Source organism: Pezoporus flaviventris, unplaced genomic scaffold, assembly GCF_033815535.1.
Source record: "Pezoporus flaviventris isolate CSIRO_AGI_PZ_B2104156 unplaced genomic scaffold, CSIRO_AGI_Pfla_v1 ptg000066l, whole genome shotgun sequence".
In the NCBI taxonomy this organism is placed as follows: domain Eukaryota; kingdom Metazoa; phylum Chordata; class Aves; order Psittaciformes; family Psittacidae; genus Pezoporus; species Pezoporus flaviventris.
Genome location: NW_026892614.1, coordinates 7556984 through 7574357, shown reverse-complemented (window position 1 = coordinate 7574357; position 17374 = coordinate 7556984). Strand labels below are relative to the sequence as shown.

Below are 17374 nucleotides of genomic sequence, written 5' to 3'. Positions count from 1 at the left end.
ACACAAGGACAAGAGAGCAAATGGAAACAATGGTTGCATGCTGCAGCCCCTGGGATTGCCAAACTACTGTGATTGTAGAAGATGAGGTATGAATTTGTTATGCCTGTGGGAGCAAGATCCAGTGGTTTAGTGCTGCTGCTCAACATTTAACACCACATAAGCCTAAGAAGAAAATAAATAGTCTAGTAGAGGAGAGCTATGTTTTAATTATTATGTTGAAAATACAGAAGAGTGAAAATGTGAAAACAAGCATACTTGATACAAACCTCATGTTCCAGCTGTAACTCAGTTTTTCCCTGTGGCATCTCTGTAGAGACATCTGGTCTAACTCACAAAATGATGTCTCCTGAGAGTTGGTTTGCCAACCAGAATTTGGGGCTGTATTTAGCCACAGGAACCATAAGGTCAGCTCCATATCACTTTGCTTTGTATATTCTGTCTTTTGGCATCAAACATTAATAAATGGGTTAACCAGTTCATTCTTGATTTACCCTGGCATCCTTGGTTTTTTAGCTGGACCTCTTTCTCCAGAATTTAGTTCCTGGTACTTCCCTTACCCAAGAATGGTAATTTCTGGCTTTAGACAAGATATAACTGTGATAACTTGTGGTTCTTCTTGCCCCATTCTTTGAGGTATAAAAAGCAAATGCAGCAAATTACTTCTTCCCCTTTGCTGGGATTGTCTTCCTTTCCAAACTGTTACAATATATTATTTACCATGACACTTATTCACTGTGCATGTATCTTATCTGTCTCTTTGTGGTTCTCAGCTTGTCATACATTATGGTTTAGTAGACATGAGGGCACTTATGTTTCCTTGGATGCAGGAACCTGGATGAAGTGACTCAGCCCATCTCAGGGCAAGCCTGGACCCACATTTGCCTTGGTCCTTCCACTGGCATCATAGCAACCAGGAAGGGCTCACGGTTCAGAAGAAGCTGTGGCACGCTCTGGGCAGGGTCCACCCCAGGACAGTTTGGTGATCATGTAGCTGAGGCACAGCATTACCACCAGGCTAGATGTAGCTGCAGAGCCATAGCAAGGCCATATTACTAATGTATTACTAATACAATTGACAGATTTTGCATTTAGAGTGGTGTTTTGGTTTTTTTCAGAATAACATTTGCTCTTTTGAAGTACCTTTCCTGGCTGCCCCTTTATCAATTTTGGTGCTTCTGCTTTCACAGTTCCCTAATTGGAAATAAATCAGTTGCAACAGCTCAGTGAAACTTTCTTTTCCTTTTCTTATGTTTGTTTTTGCAGATGGTGCAGTAGCTGAAATTGAGAAAAAGATTATAGAAGTTTTTGAGGCATTTGACAATGAAGGCAGTAATTCTGTGGATGCCAGGTTTGTAAATATCTTCACACAGAAATGTTATAGGATCTAGTACAGAGATAAATAACTCCCAAGAACTGCATCTGCTTTACCAGAAAATGTAATTTGGCCCTGATTGGGCAAGTATGTCTTTGCTTGTTTAATAGATATTTTGCATTGTTCAGTGTTGAAGATTGAAACTGGCTTGAGAGAGGGATGCTGGGACTGGTGGAGTAAAGAGGCAAGAGGAAACTGCAGCTAGACCAGAATTCTAAGGCTACAATTATTAATAGCAAATCTCTGCCCTGAATATATTAATTCTATTAAATATAAAATATCTGGGGAGATCTTACAGCAGCCTTCCAATAACCTAAAGCTACAAGAAAGCTCCTACAAGAAAGCTGAAGAGGGATTTTTACAAGGGCAGGTAGGGATTGGACAAGGAGGAATGCCTTTAAACTGAAAGAGGGTAGATTTACATTAGATAATGGGAAAAAATTCTTTACTGTGAGGGTGGTGAGACACTGGCACAGGTGGCCCAGAAAAGCTGTGGTTGCCCCATCCCTGGCAGTGTTCAAGGCCAGGTTGGATGGGGCTTTGAGCAACCTGGTCTGCTGCGAGGTGTCCCTGCTTATGGCGGGGGGTTGGATGTTCTTTAAGGTCCCTTCCAATTGAAACCATTCTATGATTCTATGAAGACGATCAAACTTGATTGTACCAAAAGCCCATTTAGCTCAATACCCTTATCTGAACTAGTAGTTGCTTTGGGGAAGAATATAAGGAATTGAGCAAACATGCAGCATTTCTTCTTTTTTTTTTTGTACATCCACCACATTAGTTGAATGGTGCCTGAATTTTTATGGTAAATAGCAAACAATCATTCTCTATTAATCTTCTTAATGCCATTAATGATTTCATACCTGTCACATGTGTCCCCCATCACAGTAGTTTAAGGCTGAAGAGTCTGGATGTGTTTAATCTCTTAGGAGATGCTGCTCCATAGCTCTGGCCATTTATTATTATTTTTTTTTTTTGTGCTCCTTCTTGTTCAGCTTTCTCCTTTTTGAAATGGGAGACCAGAACGGAGGGAATGGAACGTACAGTTGGGAGTCAAGAGGGAGAACTGCATACATTATGCCTTTAGCATGCAATGTAATGGAAATACGTACAAAATATCTGTATGAGGAAGTAAGAAAAATTCAGTGGAAGATAAAACCATGGACTGTTAGACTGGTCAGGGCCTTACTGGCTCCAAGATACAGAACTAAAAGAAGTAAAATTTTAAAATTCCTAAATATCTTAATTCTGGTATTTTAAAAGTTTGAATATTTGACAGTGCTACTTTAATGTCATTTTAACATAAACATCCACACACATAGCAATACAGCTTTTGTTGCAAAAGATGTAAACTGCGTGTTTATGCCTCACTGAGCAGGGTCTGAAGTTGTTATAAACTGTTGTTTACTGAAGTAATTTTTTATATTTCAAATTAGTATTTTCACAAGAATATCACCAGAGCTTTTAATTATGAATCAGTTACTACAGAATTATAGAATCATAGAATAGTTAGGGTTGGAAAGGACCTTAAGATCATCAAGTTCTAACCCCCCTGCCACAGGTAGGGACACCTCACACTAAACCATCTCACCCAAGGCCTTGTCCAAACTGGTCTTGAACACTGCCAGGGATGGAGCATTCACAACCTCCCTGGGCAACCTATTCCAGTGCCTCACCACCCTAACAGGAAAGAATTTCCTCCTTACATCCAATCTAAACTTCCCCTGTTTAAGTTTTAACCCGTTACCCCTTGTCCTATAACTACAGTCCCTAATGAAGAGTCCATCCCCAGCATCCCTATAGGCCCCTACAAAGGAGTGTGAGAATTGATGGAATTATCATTAGACATTCCTCACAAAGCCAAACTGGAAAACATCTTTAAATGTTCCAAATGCCTTTTCTACATTATAAAACAAGTGAGAGAGGTACAAAATATTTCTGTGATGGTTTTAACAATGTGTGCTTACTAGTGCCTCTAAATTCAAGAAATTATGGGTACTTCATAGAAGTGAAATGATTTTTCAGTTATAGTAGATAGTGAAAATTTCAGGGTGCATCACCACACTGGGTACCATTGCTGTTCTATTGCCCTTAGGGACCTTTGGGAAGAGAGCTCACTCAAATCTCTTGGCCAATCCCCAGGGAGGTGCCTGATGCCCAGGCTGGAGCTGCCCTGCTCCTGGCATCCCCCAGCTGCCCTGCTCCTGGCTGGGCAGTGGGACAGGTTGTGGCGGCCCTCCTGGGCTTGCCACCTCCATGGGAACCCCTGACAATGCCACCCCCCTGCGCTGGGGATCGCCTCACCCTCACCACACCATGATGTACCCATTTCTTATTTGTCATTTGCATCTGCAGTCCTGACTAAATAGCAGTAAGATTTGCTACAGGTCTCGGTCTATTATATACTGGATATAGAGTTTGAGAAAATGTGACAACAATGAAATGATACAAGCAGACTTCAAAAAAAAAAGTATTTATTCAGGCAGTAGGTCCTAACATGTGAAAGGGGACATTCAGAAGTCTATTTAACACAGTAAATGCACAGTTTCACATTATTTGTTATCATAGTACAGTTACTGACAATGAACGATTTATTATCTAATTATTCCCAGGTTCATATTGGAGGGCTGAATCACAATAATGGGATTATTAATGGCTGGTTGTCTTGTATCAGAAGGTGGCAGTAGAGCACAATTCTTAACAGAACTGCAGACATACGAATATTATTGCCTGAAATATCAGATACCCGTGAAAAATATGGACAATTACACTGGCTTGACAGGCCGCCATCAGTACTGCATGATTCCTGATGCAAATACAAGTTATTATGCAATTAAGCATGAGGAAGACAGTGCTGTTTTGTGCTGCTTACAACACATCCTGAGTCAAGGGCTTTTCAAATCTTGTCATTGGAAGTGTTATACAGAGGGTGAAAACCATGACCCAAAGTTACATTACATCCTTGTTATGAAACTGGTATGAACATAAACTCATTTTGACCACACAGAAACCCAGATGCTCAACTAAGTGAGAGGAAGTGGCTGGGAAGAAAATACGATTTCCTAGCTGGATCCTTTAAACTCTGTGTTATTACCAAATGTGATGTTTTCACCACAGACGCTTCAAACAACATCCTCAGATGATGGCACACACACAGACTGCCAGAAACAGCAGAAAGCAATGCCACATTTTGCAAACTCTTCTAGGACCTGGTTTACCTTAGTCCCATGGCTAAGTCCCATTACTGAGTATTACCAAGTCCCATTGCAGAGTATGAGGTAAGGAAGGAGGGTGATAGCAGCCTTTCCATCTCTGGCAGTCTGTAAGAGCAGAAATAGTGTGGGACAGCAAGGAGGCATGATTTGTGTTGGGTGTTTCTCTGGGGGTGGCAGAGAACATTTACAGGTATCTTTTAGCTAGAAAAGATGAGGAAGTACAGGAGTGAGGGCATCAAATATACTATACCCATACTAGAAACAGGGTGCATGGATAAGGACTGTCTGACCTCATTGAGGCCAGTGGCCCAACTCTCATTCACATCCACAGGGGGCAAGGTTTCACTGAGTCATTTGAGTAGATGGCTTAATTTCATAACAACTCTATGTATGGGTGTCGTGGTTTAAACCCAGTCAGGTAATTCGTTCGCTCACTTCCCCCCCTTTCTTGCCCTCCCCCTGCTCTCGGAGGGACGGAGAGGAGAATCAAAAGAATGCAACTCCCACGGGTTGAGATAAGAACAGTTTAGTAACTAAGGTATAACACAAATCACTACTGCTACCACCAATGATAATAATGATAAAGGAAATAACAAGGGAACAGAATACAACACCTCACCACCCGCTGACCGATAACTCGCCCCCCAAGCCCGACCAAGCTCCGACCGATACCTCCTCCAACCTTGCAGTCTCACAGCCCTTCCGGCTAACTCCCAGTTACATCCTGGGCATGACGTGCTGTGGTATGGAATAGCTCTTTGGTCAGTTTGGGTCAGGTGTCCTGTCTGCTTCCTCCCAGCTTCCCCTCCTCCCTGGCAGAGCATGAGGCTCACAAAGTCCTTGGCCAAACCAAAACATCTTTATCAGCTCTGTTCTCGAGCCGAAAGTCAAAAACACTGCACTGCACCAGCTACCAAGAAGGAGAAAAAATGACTGCTACTGCTGAACCCAGGACATTATCCACCCCTTATTCCATACCATTCACGTCATGCTCAGATCCCACATTTTCAATATACCATCACTCTTATCTCAGTGCACTCTTATCTTAGTGCATGGACCAGTCCCTATAAAGCTGCTGCGTCCATCTGGTCCATGTCAGGCTCCATCTCTTGTAACAGTCTTCCAGAGCAGGAGAGACTGTGTGCAGTGTTCACACTCGTGAATAACCTGGGCAATAGTGTCCATTGTTAAGTCCACCCCTCGATCTTGAGTCCACGTCTATGTTGCATCTCTGCCCTGATGGCCTGAAGTGCCATGGGCCCACCAGGCTCAAAATAATTCACTGTCCCCTGAAGCAGTTTCTGCAGCTTGTTGCTGGGGACTCCATACAGCTGCCTTCCATCTCCGACGCTTCCAAAGCACTGGGGGGGCCCAGTGGACTAGATACTTGCCCATACTGTCCCACACACCCTGCCACTCATGACTCTCCAGCCTTGGGGAAAATCTCTTGGTCCCCCTATATTGTTGTCTAATCCCAGACAAGACCCAAACCTGACTCTGCTTAACTTTTGAGATCAGACAAAATGGTTGTGGGTAGAACACAGCCTGTGTGTGTGCCAACATGCTGATCCCCATCACAATCAGCAGGCAGGTCCCAAGGATACCCAAAGGCCATTCAAAACCTTCAGAACTCTCAAACGATGCTGCTGTGCTTGTCACTGGGGCTGATGTAGCTGCTGTGCTTCCCGGCTCTCCCACCACTGGCTTCTCTTTTCCTGAGTCCAGCTCTTCCTCCTCTGCCTTGCTGGGAAATGCTGCGTGGTCTCCTGCATCCTCCTGGGGCTCGGCGGGTGGCTGCCGGGGCATGCTCTCGGCCGTCGCGGGGCTCGGCTCCTCCGCGGGGCTCGGCTCCTCCGCGGGGCTCGGCTCCTCCGCCGCCTTCTCCCGCTGCTCGGCAGCCGCTTCCTTCTGCTCCTCAACCGCCCCGGCCTCCTCCACCGGCAGCCGTCCCCTGGCGGCCTCCGGCCCCGCTCCCGCCGCCGCTTGGTCCCCGGGGCCGCTCTCCCGGGCCGCTTCAGCAGCCGCCGGCTCCCGGGACCGCTCCCCCTCAGTTCCCCGCAGCCTCACGAAGATGGAGAGTAGGGTGAGGGCCAGGACGGTGAAGAGCAGCCGGACGGCCAGGTACAAGTCCACGGCCACGTCCGTCCCGCCCTGCTGCTGGAGCCCACCCGTATTACAAGCCATTGCCATAAAGCACAGTGAGACAAGAACCTTAGCCCAGGCCCCACACTTGATAAACACTAACACAGCAAATACCGGCTCTAAGTAAGTTACAACATTCTGAAGCTGTGAGATCAACAAGAACAACTCTGAGAGCCAATAAATCAGCATTGTGACGAATGACTATTAATCCAGTCAAATCTGTCGTTATCTCAACCCTTCAAGCCCCACGTTGGGCGCCAAAAAGAACTGTCGTGGTTTAAACCCAGTCAGGTAATTCGTTCGCTCACTTCCCCCCCTTTCTTGCCCTCCCCCTGCTCTCGGAGGGACGGAGAGGAGAATCAAAAGAATGCAACTCCCACGGGTTGAGATAAGAACAGTTTAGTAACTAAGGTATAACACAAATCACTACTGCTACCACCAATGATAATAATGATAAAGGAAATAACAAGGGAACAGAATACAACACCTCACCACCCGCTGACCGATAACTCGCCCCCCAAGCCCGACCAAGCTCCGACCGATACCTCCTCCAACCTTGCAGTCTCACAGCCCTTCCGGCTAACTCCCAGTTACATCCTGGGCATGACGTGCTGTGGTATGGAATAGCTCTTTGGTCAGTTTGGGTCAGGTGTCCTGTCTGCTTCCTCCCAGCTTCCCCTCCTCCCTGGCAGAGCATGAGGCTCACAAAGTCCTTGGCCAAACCAAAACATCTTTATCAGCTCTGTTCTCGAGCCGAAAGTCAAAAACACTGCACTGCACCAGCTACCAAGAAGGAGAAAAAATGACTGCTACTGCTGAACCCAGGACAATGGGATTGGGTTTTGTCTTGTAACTAGGTTGCTGCAGCCGGCCTTTTCCTCTCTGTAGTATATGGTAGTGCTTCTCAATGCTTTCAGTCAGAATGGGAGCTTCTTGCGATCTGTCTGAGGAGGCCAAAGACTGACCCGCATAATTTCATGTGTGTTTGGTGTGCAAGTTTAAGACCTTACCATTATAAGATGATTTTACAAAGGTCATTGCTTCTTGTACCTACCATTTTTAATAGGCAGTCTATTTTTTCCACCAAATATACTGGTGAAGATGAAGAAACCACAGAGGTTTGAATCATGGGAACCACCACCACTGTGGATACTTATTCAAATGTGCGTGCATTTCTGTGTTGTAGAATTGGTCTGAAAATCACAAGAGATATTGATACTTCCATTATTTTGTTTTCAATCATACCCTAAATTTCATTAGCACTCTTTTTTACAGCTTTTTTGTTTCTAGTCTGTGATGTTGTTAAATTTTTTTGAGGCATTGCCAGTTTGATCAGAATTTTATTTAGAGCCTCAGAACAACTGCACCAGGTTCAGCAGCAAATGCAAGCTATGAATATAATTTGCAGCATAAACAGGGTGGTGACAAACCACTGTGCTAGTGTGTTTGACTCTTTCAGAGCACAGCAGAGGCATAGCAGGGGTGCCTCCTTCCTGACCTCTTGTAATTGTTCTTTACTGCAGTTAAAATATGTATCTTTACAGCATTTAATGTAAACATATATTTTATTTGTTACCTTACATCTCAGTACGTTTCAAAGTACTTTATTAACTGCATAAATGTAGACTTTACTGAAATTAAGCTTAACAATTAGAGGACAGCAGTTGAAAAGTAACCTGCACACAGTACACTGCAATACAATGGTAAAGAGGAATTTCTGGGGAAAGTCACAAGAACAATTACATGCTTCCAAAAATCTCCAGAATATTTAATGTCTGTAAAAATAGACATTGCTTACTGAGACATCATCTACATATGTATGCTTGTGTGTGCTTGGGTGCTTTTACATGCACACCCCTATATGCAAACTCTGAATTGGTGTCTGGATTCTCCAGACACTCTTGTGTTGCAGATTTACAAACAAAGTTGTTCTTTCTTTATTTCAGGGATATTGGTGTAATTGTCAGGACACTAGGTTGCTTCCCGACTGAGGCAGAACTGAATGAACTGCTTGCAAAGGTAAATGTTTAGATATATTCTATTTTTTTTCAATCTTAAACTTGCAGAAGTCTGTCCCTTCTGCCTGGCTGTGTGGGAAACCTAAGCTTTTTTCCCAGAGGTTGGAAGTGTCATAGAAGTGGCTCAGACAGGCAGTCTCTCAGGTTGCCCTGAAGCAAGCTTTCAGGCTGATGAGGTAACAATATTAATTGGTCAAAATGAGGAGTGTTTGACACTGTGGCACTGTGACATGGTGGAGGGGCATTTGTAGCAAATGGAGGAAAAATTGGTTTTGTCTGATGAAAAAAACCCCTCAGTTGGATTAGGATATCCAAGCCCTAACCATCTCACTCTTTTAGACATGCTGTGGACACACACTGGATGATTAAATAATAAAATAAGTTCTTGATCAGGTGTTCTATAGATTAAAAAAACCTCCACAAAACACCAAATTCCAAAAATACAGTGAGGGAAGACCTGTTATTTCTTTCACTGGGTCCTGTTATTGCTATCTTGTATCTCTGCTTTCTGTCCTTCATGAGGTCTTTCCCAGTCTTGAGCTTTCTCAGTTGTAAGTAATCTTTTCTTACTTGATTACTTAAGCCTGTAATTCAGAATTCAGATATAAAACCTTTTTAGTGGTCCTCCAATTCTCCCAGTGAAACACAGGGGCAAGGAACTTCAATCACATCTCTCCACAGTCTTTCCTACACTAATTTTTGTCTCCTTACCTCATGCTTGAAATAGAAAGGATGGTGTGCTAGTGCTGTGGCAGGGTATGGTGAACAAATGAGACAAAGAAATGGGAAAAAGACTTCATATTCATTTTGCAAACTGATATGCTGCCTTAGGGAATGGAAGATGCTCGAGCTGAGAGGTGGAGGAAGGATTTTTCTCTTTTTCATGTATAGGTCAGGATACTGGGAATTGATCTCTTTTTTCTTCATGTCGCCAACAAAAATTTGGATGCTTGCAGTAGCAGTCTCTCCTTGATAGGCTTGTCTGGTCTCTTGTAGATCAGAATTTAGTGTGAGAAATCTTATGATAAGTCTTGTGAAAATGATGCAGCTGCTTCAGATGAGGAAATGCAAAGAACCATCAGAGGAGAAAGAACTTTTAATGTGATACTGCAGTCTGTCTGCTCTGGCTCTGTACTCCCAGTACCAGATTGTCCCAGCTTCTACTGACAACAAGACAAAATGGAAAGAGAAATTATGGTGCTTAAGATCAATGATATTTTTAGTGGCCCAGAGGGATTTTTGTTTGCAGCAAATGAACAGCACAAGTGACTCAAGATTCAGAATTGAGAAAAGGAAGGGGATGCTTTGACCACCTCTGCCCAGTCCAGGGAAACCAGGACAGTTGTTCAAGGCCTCCTTTCCCCTCCCAAAGAGGTTGGAATTCCTTTTGTTTTTCATTTTCTTCTTCTTCAATGTTACTGCATAACAAGTAATGCATAAGAAGGTGCAATACAATACAGGAATGAGGTGGAAGATTCTTGAGATAGAATAATGTAGCATACGTGATTGTTGATTGCAACTGTATTAAAGTACAATACTGCAAGAAGTACATTCAAGAGTACTGGTTAACCTTAAAGAGCACTGAACTGGAAATTAAATCCCACAGAAGGTTTCATGGTGCCTGTAAATGAAACTTTGGCGTAGGTTTAGTACCAGAACAACACTCTTCTTGTGAAACCCTTGATATATCATGTTAATCAAAAGTTTGTCTTAATTTCTTTAAGACACTGTTATCATTGACTATGGTAGTATAATTTTATCTTAATCTAGATAAAGTAAAAATTCTCTCTGTTGGCCAGTTGTAATCAGTTTCTCCAGTATTTTTTCTCATTGTAAGCTGTGATTAATTTCTGTTTCTCACTACTTGTGTCTCTCAGTAATCTCATCTTCCTATTAGCTTTATTGTAGCTAAACTAGCATATGTTGCCCTCAAATTATTCATATCTGCCAAATCAGCATTCATATAATTATTTTGTTTGTAAAAATTATCATATACTGTTTCCTATATTGCTTTATGCTAAATGTTATACGTAATATTATGTCTTTAGGCCTATTTATAAAGTTAAGATTAAGTGATAAGCCTGGAGATGGTGAAAGCTACTTTCAGGATTATTACAATGCCTGCAGTTTGAAATCCCAGGTTCAGTGCACTGCTGTGCCACAGATCTCCTGGACAGCTCTGGAAGATGGTTCTGTTTCTTTGTGACTGGAGTCCCAAATGTTACATGGATGATAATAGTATGGCCGTGAGAGCAGAGATATGAAACATAATGGGTGCTACGATACAGTTGTTACAGGGGCTGTAGATGTACACAAAGGAAAGAAATAGAGCAAAACTCACAGAATTTGAACAAACAAAACCTGTTGTTTTCACAGTCACTGTGAAAAGAGGAGGAATTACAGAAAAAAGAAAACATAAATGGGAAATGAAATGTAGAACAGGAGTGAGCATGAGGAAGAGTAAGATTATACATATACCTGCAAATCTGAATACTTACTGATTTAGGCAATGTTAATATATTAATATATATTTATATAATTTATAATTTATACACATATGTATCCAATGTTAGAAATAGGATTGATTTTAACAGTTCATGATATTGCTGGGCCTGTAAGACCCACTGAAACGGAAGGTGTTCGTTCCAGGTCAGAGGCAGCTGAGGTTGTTTATCACCTCCCAGGTTCATTGTCAGGAAGGACACATTTCTTTCACAGACTGGTTTCTGGAGGGAGAATAAAAATAGCACACCAATAAAAAGAGACAAATGTGGATTATATTTGTCAGTGAGGGATAACAGTTTCACAGGTATTTGCTACATCAAACTCTGAAGTGGTCATGAGAGTGAGTTCCTCTGGTATGAAAATTAGGATGAACTTCAGATGTTTGGATGAGCAGATCTAATGTTTTGTTTGGTTTTTTTTTTCTTTCCCTTAAACATCTTCTATATAACTTGCCATCTTCATGGATGTTTTGGGTCCTTGCTTTACTTTGTTCCGCTTAACACAAGACATGTCTATTTCTGATAAATAGCTACCACATTTATTTTTCTGTCTCTGTGGACTTCTAACCTAATACTAGATGAAGGACAGATGTTGCTAAAACATCCTATGTACTCATGCATCTCAGTATTTGTGACGCAGTGTATTGGCTAACTGTTACGTCACTGAAAAGAAGTTCAGTTTTGCCAGGTATTTTGTTACATCTTTTCAATCAGGCAAGCAGTAAAACAAATGATTCTGTAGCAGTAAAAGGTACCATTTGATTTAACATGAAGTGTGTAGCAGCTTCATTTCCTTGCTAAGGATCCCGTATGCTAGGCTTGCCAAACAGAGGGGAAAAAGTGTCTTTTTCAAGCCAGTTTCCACTCTAAAGCAGCAAGAGGTGGTGGCTGCCTCCTTTTCACAACCAAAACCCTTCAAGAGCACTGGAAAAGATCATGCAGCAGCAATTGCAGCTTTCCATTTAAGCAACTGCATGTATCAGCTCTGACCCAGCTCGCAAGATGAAGATTTCTTACTTTGTCTTTTCCTGGCTTGGTTAGGAGATTTCAAAAGAGTGTCTGAGTCTTCTTTCAATCTGAGCTGTGTCTTGGAGAGCCTAGTAAGGTGTTGCTGCTGCCGTGTGAGACTTCAAGATATGCATCCAGGTTCAACACAAACAGGAACAGGCTAGCTCCATTAGAGGGGTTCTTTTTGTACTAAAACTTGAACTTTTCAGGGAGAGGATGTACCCCAATGATAGGGAGCAGTTTTTACCACATTGCTCATCTCTTGTGGAAGTATGGGAATGTAGTGAGAATGCTGCTAGGAGTCCCTGATGTCTTAGGACTAAACTGTTAATTTATTCAGGAAGCAAAAGGAAGCTTTTCTTTGTATAGCTTTTTATGGGCTGCCTTATGACTGTTTCAGCCTGCCCTGGCTCAGGCTGCCTACTTCTCTGGTCCTTCCCCTGATGACTCTCTCTGGCTATGAAACATGTGGAGACAACAAATTCCATCCTTGAGGTGTACTAGACTGGGGCTATGTCCAAACTAGCACATTAAATACGCCTAGAAACATCCTTGGGTGTTGAAGCCAGCTGGCACAGAGCAGCTCATGTCTGCCCTGGTAAATGTTTTATGCAGAGAGGCTGCACAAAGCAGCTTGTTGGGGGAAAGTCCCTAAGGTCCGGGTGACTGCTGGGAGGAGTGGTAGGTGGCACAGGCCAAAATCATGCCAGGGAACGTGCTAATGGTTTGCTGTTACGGGTGGCCACGTTACACTGCTTGGGAATATTCCAGGTTCTGCCAGGCTTCACTAGCATGAATGCAGTCTGAATGCCTAAACCTCTGCCCAGTTACTCTGGGAGATAAGATCAGTTACTAGGCGTCCGGTTCCTTTGCACGAATGGTTTCTAAGCACAAGAGGGCAGTATTGAGTTGTTGAATGTGTCCCTAAGAGCAGGCCTGTGTTTTGCCTGGGATGGTATTTCTTCCTCTTATTTCTTTCTATTTGTTCACAAGTATTTCACCCAGATGCTATGGTGCCATGTGATATTAAAAACCTGATATAAATATTCAAAGTCTAACACTATAATTTTAATGAGGGAACCACCCCAATTTTCTGGTTTTCATATTAGCTTGCTAATGAGTCATATAACCTGCCATACTTAAGTTTTATTTTTAGGTAGAAGATGAAGAAGAAACAGGTGGTTACGTTCATCTGGAAAACTTTCTTCCTGTGATGACAAAAGTACTGCTCGACAGAAGGTAATGGAAAGTGGATTTTTCTGTGTCTGTAGTTCATTCCAGATTAACTGAGTTGATGCTGAATAAATATATCTACAGTAATTTTATATAACTGCAAAGAATACCGATTATTTCTGCCTTGGTATTTAAACTCAGTTTACATTAACTTGATAGATTTTGTTTCAAAATTACTTTGTTTACATGAGATTATGTTGTATGGATGATATAAATAATATCAGTTTATAGTCGTGAATTGTGATAATGTGAATCAGAATTAACTTGCTATTCAACATGTTTTGTGTGTCTCTGAAATGTTTTATATGCAAATTAAGGTCATAACCATTACTTTCTCTGAACATATGAATTAGAGTTACTGAAAAGCACAGTCTGTTACAGTGTATTTTTAATAAGTTGTATAAATCAGCTTCATATTCATGTGTCAAAGCGACTGCCAGGTACAGTTGAATGTACACAAAATAGCACTCTGAAAGACTACTGATTTGAAAATCTAGAACAAAAATGCTGTTCAGTATTCAAAGATTCATGGCAATCTTTGCATGTACACAGGAACTTGTGTTATTTCAATATTTTCCACTAAAAGCAAGATTACTTATGGGCAATTTATCTTTCTTTTTAAAGATGGCAGCCAAAGGTTTTGAGGGACTTCATCTTGTCCAATACTGAGAAGCTATTTTGCACACAGAAGGCCTTTGGTAGGCGGGCGTGTTACACATGAAATGTCTACAGGATTTCCCAAACTGTCTTGCAGCATCCAGAGGGAGTGGGGCCACCCTGGGGCTGTGTTTCAGAGTCTTTGCACCCATGCCTGGACAGAGACCAGCCGTCAGTGTTTGGTACCAGTGTGCCTTTCCAGGTTCCTGTACCTTTGCATTCTCTGACCTTCATGTCAGTTTCTGGCTCTACACTGATGTTCACCCTTTCCTAAAATGATACCTTGATGCTCTGAGCTCTCACCCTCTCCTCCACACTCCCTCCACGCAAACACACACAAAACCTTCCCCTTGTGCTTTGCCCAGGCTAGTGCAGGCTTGTCAAGACCCACTTTATCTTTTGGGGCATTATGTTCATAGTTTACTTCTCCAAGGGTACATGAGATTTGGATCACAAAAAACAAGGCCTCTTGTTAGAACATTTGATTTTTAGATAGTAAAAGAGTGAGGCGGGTCTGGACAAAGCAATCAAGCAGTTAGAACCATTCTGGCTTCAACGTCTTCTCTTTAGTATTCTTGGGGGTTGGTGAGAGTCTGCTGGGCTGTGGAAGGTCTCTGTTGCTACACAGTGCTGCCTTTCCAGCTCTGAAATCAGGCACACATATGCACGCACACACGTGCCCAGTTCTCCTGTCTCTCTGAAACTGTCAGTGACATAGCTTTTCTTTTATAGCCACCAGCCTCCTTTGCACATCATCAGCTCATTAGACTGTCAAAGTCCCACTGGGTGATCAGTTGCCTTAGCTACCAGCCTACTAGGACAAAACTTAATTTCCTTGGTTTGGCCATCTTATGTTCAGTGCATTGGCTACGTGGAATGATTCACCTGTTACTGATTCCTGCCTGCCCAAACATGCAGAGCCATTCATGTGGCTCCTTAACACAAGGGAAATTAAACAGGAGTAGAATAAAAGACATAAGAGGTAAAGATATGGACAGTTCAAAAAAAATCAAGCTGGAATCAAATGCTTGACAGAAAAACTTAGTAAATTCTCAGAGAAAATAAGTTTTCCTTTTCCTTTAGTACTAATTTTATTTTTTCAGTATAGTACAGCAGCCTGGCAAACAGTGACTTAACTTTTCTGATTCGTTTCAGCTACCGGCCTATTCCAGAAGATGTTCTTCTACATGCTTTTGAGGTCTGTAAATAAATACTCCAGTACCCAATTGCTGGAAAGAAGTTGCTGATTCTTGGTTCAAAATGATTAAACCCAAATTTCATTCTTTTTTCCTTAAAGGTTTTGGATGAGAATAAATGTGGATATATTACTAAAGAGGATCTGGTCAAATATTTGACTGAAGAAGGTAACATGACTTTTGTAATATCAGTACTTAAGTAAATAAACATTACATGTGTATATGGCACCTTGAGGTCCTCATTCTGCATGCCAAAACTTGCAGAAGTAGATACATTGTCTTCAAACAATAGTGTTGCTGTGATGAGTGGCTGCAGACTAGAACACTTCACTGGGGAATAATGCAGGAAAGGAACATTTGTCTGCCTGCTTGCAGACATTATAAGATAAAAATTATTATTAAGAGTTATAATTCAATCTTATGTGGATATTTTCTGATCCTGTGTGCATCTCTGTGCTTCCTAACAATCTGATATTTTCTGTCCTGTAAAATGGTTGGTTGGGTTTCCTGATGATTCAGGTAGTTTCAGTGCTCATTCATTCCTACATTATCTTGATCTTAATTCTAGTGCCATATGCAAACAAAGAGATTCAAAGACCAGATTTGAGTTGTATATCATGTAATCCTCAATATCCCTTGAAGAGCCTGCTTTTCTTGCATGTCTGATTCATGCGTGCCTGCCTGTCTCAGGTACAAAATGACGTGCAGCCTTTCTGCAAGACCTATCCTCAGATGGGAACCTTGTTCTCAAAGAGGGATGAAGTAGGCATCAGCAGCTTTAAAGCTTCCAAAAAGAGAAAAACCAAAGCCTTTCACAATGTAAATGCAAGTGCAAGGATAGCCAAATGAGAGAAAATCATTCTATTGTACACATTAGAAGAATTAATTCTGCCAAAAATGGTTGGTTCAACATCTCTGGGGCAGAGCAGAATAGGACATTTTTGAGTCTGTGAACTAAAAGGAGATCAAAAAACCCAGGCCCTCTGTCTCCTTTCCCTTAGACCAGCTTGCTTGGTGTGCAGGACTCACATTTGCAAAAACGAAGGAATTGGAACCTTCGTGTTACACCTTTTCTCCTCTGTGTGAGGACCAAAAGGGGATCCTTTCAAGGAAAAAGTGGGATGACTTGCCAGTCCTTAAAAGAATAATGAAGACAAAGTGTTATTCTCTGCTGTCTTTCAGGTGAGCCCTTTACTGAGGAAGAAATGGAGAACATGCTCTCTGTTGCTCTAGATCCAGAAACAAACACTGTTCGCTACAGAAACTACATTTCAAAGCTGGTAGTAGATGAAACTTAAGATCTTGCCGTTTAGTGATTGGGATGCCTTTTGGTAACAGCAGTGTACACTGGCAGTTAGTTGAAAGGAGTATTTCAAAGTGTAACAAAGCTCAATTTGTAACTGTGCTTATAATTCAAATAAAATCTGTGTGTAGCTATATTTCCTTAGGTTCTATATACATGTTGAAATATAGTCACACCTGGAAAAAGAGCTCTTGACAGAAATACTGTGTAAGGTCTGGAAAAGAAATCATGGAATTTGGTTTGAAAATAACAGGAAAAATAATGTTAATGGAGTCAAGAAATTACTTTACAATTGCTTCTGAAAACCTAATGGAAAAATGAGACCTTGAAAGTGGGTAATAAGTAGGTAAGTGAGTACCTTAAGATGACTAAAATTGTGAAGGCATGCTACTAAGATAAAGCTTTTATATTTATATGTAATCCTTGTTTATGCTTAACTAATAAAACACGGTAGGCTACTCCTTTTGAAATATAATAGATCAAATAAGCTTTCTACAATTTCTGGGTATAGTCAAATATTTGTGTTTGGTTAACCATAGGCAATTAAACTGGACCAGTCAGTTCTATTTTATGCGACTCATCCATTGGCACATGGTATTTTGCTTCCATTTTAAACACGCAGGTAGCACTCAAGCCATTGCCCTAGTCAAATTTACAAAGAAATCCTCAAGAACATTTCTGTTACTATAGGTAATATACAGTTCCTCTTTCATAACCAGTTTGAAA

General features: G+C 41.7%; 1 protein-coding gene across 2 annotated transcripts in view; it reads left to right on the top strand.

Moving 5' to 3' along the window:
* The window catches only part of EFCAB2 (EF-hand calcium binding domain 2), a 37668-nt gene extending 20504 nt beyond the window's left edge, over nt 1–17164 (top strand). The window contains exons 2-7 of one of the 2 annotated variants that reach the window (XM_061471123.1): nt 1264–1348; nt 8676–8748; nt 13416–13498; nt 15305–15347; nt 15447–15513; nt 16528–17164. In XM_061471123.1, coding sequence (XP_061327107.1) covers nt 1264–1348; nt 8676–8748; nt 13416–13498; nt 15305–15347; nt 15447–15513; nt 16528–16643 — 467 coding nt within the window. In that variant the 3' untranslated portion in view covers nt 16644–17164. The remainder of the gene's footprint in view (nt 1–1263; nt 1349–8675; nt 8749–13415; nt 13499–15304; nt 15348–15446; nt 15514–16527) is intronic. The other variant, XM_061471124.1, reaches the window with a different exon arrangement.
* The last annotated feature ends 210 nt before the right edge of the window (nt 17165–17374 follow it).